A 7,542-nucleotide genomic window follows, 5' to 3' on the forward strand; every position below is an offset into this window, starting at 1 on the left:
ACAACTCTTTCATATTATAGGTAAAGAGTTTATGCCAAAGGTTATAGATAACAGTCACACGCCAAAACTAGGCTACAATTCGAAGAATCACCGCTCAAGTTCTGGAAAAAAGAGGTGATAGTTGAACAACACTGTGAAGGTAATCGATGCCACTGAAACACGCTTTAACTGGTTAAAGTGGCGAATTTTGCCTGGCATATATTACCACCATTTTTAGCAATGTTTTTTTGGCAGGTGAAGAAAAGCAAGGCTCCAGGAGGCCCTGCGCACCGGTCTACGCCCACTAACTCACCCGCCCCCTGCGCCGTGTCTCCCTTCTCAATTTCAGTCGCCCCATTGATAAAAACGAGGTGGCTATCTGAGGTGGCCTTTAGCGGTCTTTCCAGCTCCACGGTTTTACAGTCTGGAGCCGGTAAAGAAAAACTCCAAGGTCCTCACTTCAAAGCAACCGTCGGAGCCCCGCCGCGCCGCTCCTCTCCGCCCCGGGGTCCGAGAGCGGCCGCCCGCAGGGGCGCAGAGGCCGCAGCACGCGTGCGCAGTGGGCACCAAGAGCGCTGCGTCGTCCACGCCGCGCCCGGCCCTCCGCCGCCGCACCCGCCTGCAAGGCCCTGAGGGAGGCGGCGGAGGGCGGAGGGCGAGTGCGCTGAGGACGAGTGCGCGGCGGGCTCGGCTGACCGTTGGCCCCTCGGCCGGCGCCCTAGCCGACCTCCCCTCGCCGCCGCGCGCCTCCCCGCCTCCCCGGCTCTGGTTCCAACACCCCAGCCCCGAGCTAGGGAGGCGGGGAGAACTCCCCAAGTGTGCCGCCCCGGGGCCTCCCGCTCGTCCCGCCCCGAGGGGCGTGAGGAGGGGAGGGGCTGCGGACTTCGGACTCGGGCCTGGAGACTGCCTCCTACCCAGAGCGGGAGCCCGCAACCCGCTCAGGCGGCGACAGAGCCATGTCGCCGCTGCTGGGGCTCCGGCCCGAGCTGCAGGACACCTGCACCTCTCTGGGACTGATGCTGTCGGTGGTGCTGCTCATAGGGCTGGCCCGCGTGGTCGCCCGGCAGCAGCTGCACAGGCCGGTGGCCCACGCCTTCGTCTTGGAGTTTCTAGCCACCTTCCAGCTCTGCTGCTGCACCCACGAGCTGCAACTGCTGAGCGAGCAGCACCCTGCGCACCCCACCTGGACGCTGACGCTCGTCTACTTCTTCTCGCTGGTGCATGGTCTGACTCTAGTGGGTACATCCAGCAACCCGTGCGGCGTGATGATGCAGATGATGCTGGGGGGCATGTCCCCAGAGACGGGCGCGGTGAGGCTATTGGCTCAGCTGGTTAGTGCCCTGTGCGGCAGGTACTGCACAAGCGCCCTGTGGAACTTGGGTCTGACCCAGTATCACGTCAGCGAGAGGAGCTTCGCTTGCAAGAATCCCATCCAAGTCGACTTATTCAAAGCGGTCATCACAGAGGCCGTCTGCTCCTTTCTTTTCCACAGCGCTCTGCTGCACTTTCAGGAGGTCCGAACCAAGCTTCGTATCCACCTGCTGGCTGCACTCATCACCTTTTTGGTCTATGCAGGTTTGTCATTCCCACTAAATACTTGGCACTTCCAGAGCCTCTATGACATGAGGCTGTAAGTTCTTTACTAAAATACATTTGAAACCCTCTATCACGCTATGATGTAAATGCTGGAATCCCCGTTATTCTAACCATTTTGCAGCCCGTTCTTAACCAGTAGGGCCGACACATAGCGCCTTTATGCAGTGCTTTTTTGAACACCCAGAGAAAGGAGCCACCTCTGTGCTGAAACAGATATTGTGAGATATTGCCAGGGGTTCACATATCCTACAAGGGGTTTGTTTTAATGGTAGAAAGGAAAGATAACTTATTTATGCCAAGGTGCTATTGATCCTTTCGGATACTCTTACTGAAAAATGATCCTGGCTTTACAAAGTTCCTTTCGATTTAAAACACAAGGCACATGATTTGTTAGTGTAACAGCGGAGAGTAGGAATTTTGTAGTTCCATTCTAGTCCTATAAATTACTTAAAGTCATTTCTTATTTCCTTAATTCATTTTGAGTTACGAAATTTCTTATTTTAATCATTCATTTTGAGTTATACATGAACTTTTAAGTGACCTATCAAGAAAATGTGTTTAAATGAAAACTTGCTTCAAATTAAAATGCTTTTAAAATATAACTCCTGAGAAATCTGTTGATTTCTTTTAAACCATTTGTTTACTTTGAAAGATCTCAGATGCAGTGGGCAATCTAGTCCTAAATGGGAGGAGGAAATCCAAAACACAAGTATTTAATGATGAAATGTGTCATGTTAAATGCGTACAACAGAATATATTTATTGTGGCTACATCTAAATTATAAAAGACTGGAGGCAGAAATTACAACAAAGGAAATTTGTGGTAATAGTTATCTTCTGCCCATTAAAAGTGAAACCATGACTAGAAGCAAACTTCAAGATTATAAGGACTCCTAAACATGTACTTGACCTTCTAGGGTAAAAATGAAAGCCTTCAGCCGGGCGCGGTGGCTCACACCTGTAATCCCAGCACTTTGGGCGGCCGAGGTGGATGGATCACCAGAGGTCAGGAGTTTGCGACCAGCCTGGCCAACATGGTGAAACGCTGTCTCTACTAAAAATACAAAAAAAAATTTAGCCGGGCGTGGTGGCGGGCGCCTGTAATCTCAGCTACTCGGGAGGCTGAGGCAGGAGAATTGCTGGAAACCGGGAGGCGGAGGTTGCAGTGAGCGGAGATCGCGCCCTTGTACTCCAGCCCGGGCAACAACAGTGAGAATCTGTCTCAAAAAAAAAAAAAAAAAGAAAGAAAGAAAGAAAAGAAAGAAAGAAAGCCTTCCCAATCAATTTCCCCTTCTTTAGGTGTAGTGCCACTTTTTAAGTAGGCATAAATGGAAATAAGTGGTGTAGGAGAGTGAAAGGGACCGGGCGCGGTGGCTCACGCCTGTCATCCTAACACTTTGGGAGGCCAAGGCGGGTGGATCGCTTGAGCCCAGGAGTTCGAGACTAGCCTGGGCAACACAGAGAAATCCCATCTCTACAAAAAATACAAAAATTAGCCGGGCGTGCTGGTGCGCACTTGTAGTCCCAACTACTTGGGAGGATCACCTAATTCCAGGAGGTTGAGGCTGTGGTGAGCTGTGATAGTACCACTGCACTCCAGCCTGGGTTATAGAGACCCTGTCTGTCTCAAAAGAAAAAAAAAAAAAAAAAAAAGTGACAGGTACAGGCATATTTGAGGGATTGGTGAGTAGTTGCTTATTTATTGAAGTGTTAGATTTTAGCTAAAGCAGAAACATCCCCTGTATATGAACAAAATTGTCACTGCAAAAAAGTTATGCCATGGTTTACCTCTGTATTTCTACAATTAAAAGCAGTAAAACTTAAAAGAATTTTAAATCAATAGAACATCAACTACAGTTGGATTTTCAAAACCTATGTTCCTCTTCCCTCTCTTGATTAGCCTGAAGTTGATATTCTTTCTCTACTTTTAATACATATTTATGATTCCATAGATAATACTGTATAAGCCATTCCCTATTTTATCAGTGACAAAAAATTTGAGAGAAGAGACACAGATAATATTTGGAGTTATAGATCCAGTCATAGATATAAGGAAAGTTATTAGAAGGAATCTGTAAAGTATCAACTTAAGAGATCAAAAATACTGCCCTTTTTTTCTTGAAATGAGGGTACTAATTGATGTGGGAGAGGGAGAGTATAAAGGGATCACTAGAGCAGTGGTCCTCTCTGTATTAAAATCACCTGGGGAGCTCTTTAAACATGCTTACTTATTCTGGGCTCACAGATTAAAATCCAATTGCTCTGGCAAGGGGCCTAGGCAGTGACGTATGTTAAACCTTCACAGGTGATCCCATTATGAAACCAAGGTAAAGAAGCACTGCTTTAGGAGTCTAGACCTGCACTGTGCAATTCAGTAGCCACTAGCAGCATGTGGTTATTTACACTTAAATTAACTGAAATTAGATTCAAAGTAGCCACATTTCAAGTGGTCAGTTGTCAAATTGTGATGTAGCTAGTGGCTAAAGTATTGGACAGTGCTAGACTCTGTTTGCCTGGGTAGAACAAAATAGACAATTTTTTTTTTTTCAATTTTTTTTTTTTTTTTTTTTTTTTTTTGAGACGGGAGTCTCACCTCTGTCGTCCCAGGCTGGGAGTGCAAGTGCCAGATCTCCAGCCTCACTGCAAGCTCTGCCTCCTGGGTTCACGCCATTCTCTCTGCCTCAGCCTCCCGAGTAGCTGGGACTACAGGCGCCCGCCACCTCGCCCGGCTAGTTTTTCTATTTTTAGTAGAGACGGGGTTTCATAGTGTTAGCCAGGATGGTCTCGATCTCCTGACCTCGTGATCCGCCCGTCTCGGCCTCCCAAAGTGCTGGGATTACAGGCTTGAGCCACCGCGCCCGGCCCGACAATTGTTGATTACTACTAGTTACAGAAATTTATAATGCAGTATGATCTTCCCTTTTTTTGTTTTCTGCCAATATAAGGGAGATAAGAATATTCAGTTGTCAGCTGTTACAGGCCAAGCATTTTGCTAGGTAATTTATGAGAGTTATCTTAATTAATCCTTACAAGAACCCATCGATGAATACATTCTTCCCATTTTAAGTAAAGTAAGTGAGGCCCAGAAAAGTGAAATGACTTGTCCAAGCTTACATAACTAGACTGTGCTAGAACCATGGTTCCAAATGGCACTAAAGCTCATACAGATTCATTATCAGCATTTCCACAGTGTGCTCCTCAAAAGTTACAAAACTAGACACAATTGAATATATTCAGCCATAAAAAGAAATGAGTTATGATATATACTACAACATGAATGAACCTCAAAAATATTATGCTAAGCAAAATAAGCCAGACACAGTAAGACAAATACTGTGTGGCTCTACGTACACAAAATGTCTAGAATAGGTAAATTCATAGAGACAGAAAGTAGAATAGAGTTACCAGGGACTGTGGGGAGGAGGGAGGAATGGGGACTTACTGTTTAATGGGTACAAAGTTTCTGTTTATGTTATGAAAACCTTTCAAAATGGTGCTGCTGGTGAAACAGCATGGTGAATGTAATACCAATAATACACTTAAAAATGGCTAAAATGGCATACTTTATGTTATATATATGTTTCACCACAATTTATACAATTTTTAAATTACAAAATGATGTTCCCAAATAAATTTGGCAGACACTGGATTAAACAGGTTTTCTAATTTTAAGACTTCATAGAGCCTTTACTATGCTTCTATGTATTGTGAAACTCCAAGAGGAGGATTTGGAGCACAGTTTTTCAAACTTATGAGATCGTCTTGTCTAGGAGCATATAGCAGAAGAGAACATACTTTGGGAAATGCTGCACTAAGCCCCATCTCTCCCTTTCATTTTCTATGGCTATAAGTCATAACTTTGGAACAGAGTTGTTACAAATAGGACTGTCTTGGGACAGTTGGCTAAGTCAGGCATCATTACAAGTTATTTTGAATGTCTTTTTTAAACTTCTAACATACTGCAAGTACAGATTTGACAAAGGTGCATATTGGGAGATTTCTTTAATCATTTGCATTTTAAGGGCAGTCAGAAGTCACCAATACAGAGTACATCAAAATAACTGATTATGTATTTTAGGATTACAGAACATAAGCGTCCAGCAACATAGCCACAGGCTCCTAGGATAGCCAGTGACCAAGTGTCTGTGTATTTATTGATTTAGCACCCCAAATTTTGATGGACACATGGAGCCTCAGTTATGTCATTACCATGTATCATGTATTAACTGGCTCCCCTAATAGTGTAAAAAAAAAAAAAAGAAAAAGCTGTGTGGTTTATTAACATATTAGAGCTATAAACTGTTAATCAGATTTCAAGCAGATCTTTCTTTGGGTTCTGGAAAAAGTTAGTTCAATGAACAGTTTGAGAGAGCTGCATTCATTTTTATGCATAATTAGATATTGAAAAACATGTGGGCTGGGTGCGGTGGCTCATGCCTATAATCCCACCACTTTGGGAGGCCAAAGCAGGTGGATTACCTGAGGTCAGGAGTTTGAGACCAGCCTGACCAACATGGAGAAACCCCACCTCTACTAAAAATACAAAATTAGCTGGGCATGCTGGTGCATGCCTATAATCCCAGCTACTCAGGAGGCAGAGGCAGGAGAATTGCTTGAACTGGGAGGCAGAGGTTGCAGTGAGCTGAGATTGCGCCATTGCACTCCAGCCTGGGCAACAAGAGCAAAACCATCTCAAAAAAAGAAAAAAAGAAAGAAAAACATCTGTTATTTTACACGTGTCAATTGTCTTTATTACCGCATACTGTTCATTTCTTTCATAGAATTTTAAATTATATTGTTTTCTGACACAACGCCTGTTTTCCTCTACCAGATGATAAGCTTTGAGTCTATAGACCACATTTGTTTTATTTGTCATAACGTATATCAAGATCTTAGCATAGGACCTGGTACAAAGTAAATAGTATTTTAAGAATAAGTGAACAAACTAGCAAATATTCTGTTTACTCTAAAAACTTGTATAGAAAGAAATAATATGGCAGGTGCGGTGGCTCACACCTGTAATCCCAGCACTTTGGTAGGCTGAGGCGGGCAGATCACCTGAGGTTGGGAGTTTGAGACCAGCCTGACCAACATAGAGAAATTCCCTGTCTCTACTAAAAATACAAAATTAGCCAGACGTGGTGGTGCACACCTGTAATCCCAGCTACTAGGGAGGCTGAGGCAGGAGAATTGCTTGAACCCGGGAGGTGGAGGTGGGAGGATCCCCTGAGTCCTGGAGGTGGAGGTTGCAGTGAGCCAAGATCATGCCACTGTACTTCAGCCTGAGCAACAGAGCAAGACTCAGTCTCAAAAAAAAAAAAAAAAAGAGAGAAGGGAACATATGTTCTTTTTAAATAGGAGCTATTATCAATTTACAAATGAAAAACACCTTCAAAGGTCCAAAATTTATTTTGTTATGCCAGTATAATATAGTGGTTAAGGCTGGGTGTAATGGCTCATGCCTGTAATCCCAGCACTTTGGGAGACGGAGGCGGGTGGATCACCTGAGGTCAGGAGTTCAAGAACAGCCTGTTGATTCATAATCTGAATCAACATGACCACCCATAGCCTATTCATTAGCGTCATTACTCTACTATTCTTTAACCAATTCAATGCCAACATGGTGAAGCCCCGTCTCTCCTAAAAATACCAAAATTAGCCTGGCATGGTGGCGGTCGCTTGTACTCCCAGCTACTTGGAGGCTGAGGCAGTAGAATTGCTTGAACCTGGGAGGCAGAGGTTGCAGCAAGCTGATATCACACCAGTGCACTCCAGCCTGAGCAACAAAGTGAGACTATGTCTCAATTAAAAAAAAAAAAAAATTATATATATATATGTATATATATATGTGTATATATATGTATATATATGTGTGTGTGTGTGTATATATATGTGTGTATATATATGTGTGTGTATATATATATGTGTGTGTATGTGTGTGTGTGTATATATATGTGTGTGTGTGTGT

At 44.2% G+C, this 7,542-nt stretch overlaps 1 protein-coding gene across 1 annotated transcript in view; it reads left to right on the forward strand.

The window, feature by feature from the left end:
- The first annotated feature begins 813 nt into the window (after positions 1–813).
- Positions 814–7,542, forward strand: part of AQP11 (aquaporin 11) — a 19,050-nt gene continuing 12,321 nt past the window's right edge. Inside the window, 1 exon segment of the mRNA XM_017893536.1 lies at positions 814–1,554. Coding sequence (XP_017749025.1) covers positions 936–1,554 — 619 coding nt within the window. The 5' untranslated portion in view covers positions 814–935.

This window comes from Rhinopithecus bieti, unplaced genomic scaffold (genome assembly GCF_001698545.2).
Source record: "Rhinopithecus bieti isolate Rb0 unplaced genomic scaffold, ASM169854v2 scaffold_23868, whole genome shotgun sequence".
Taxonomy (NCBI): domain Eukaryota; kingdom Metazoa; phylum Chordata; class Mammalia; order Primates; family Cercopithecidae; genus Rhinopithecus; species Rhinopithecus bieti.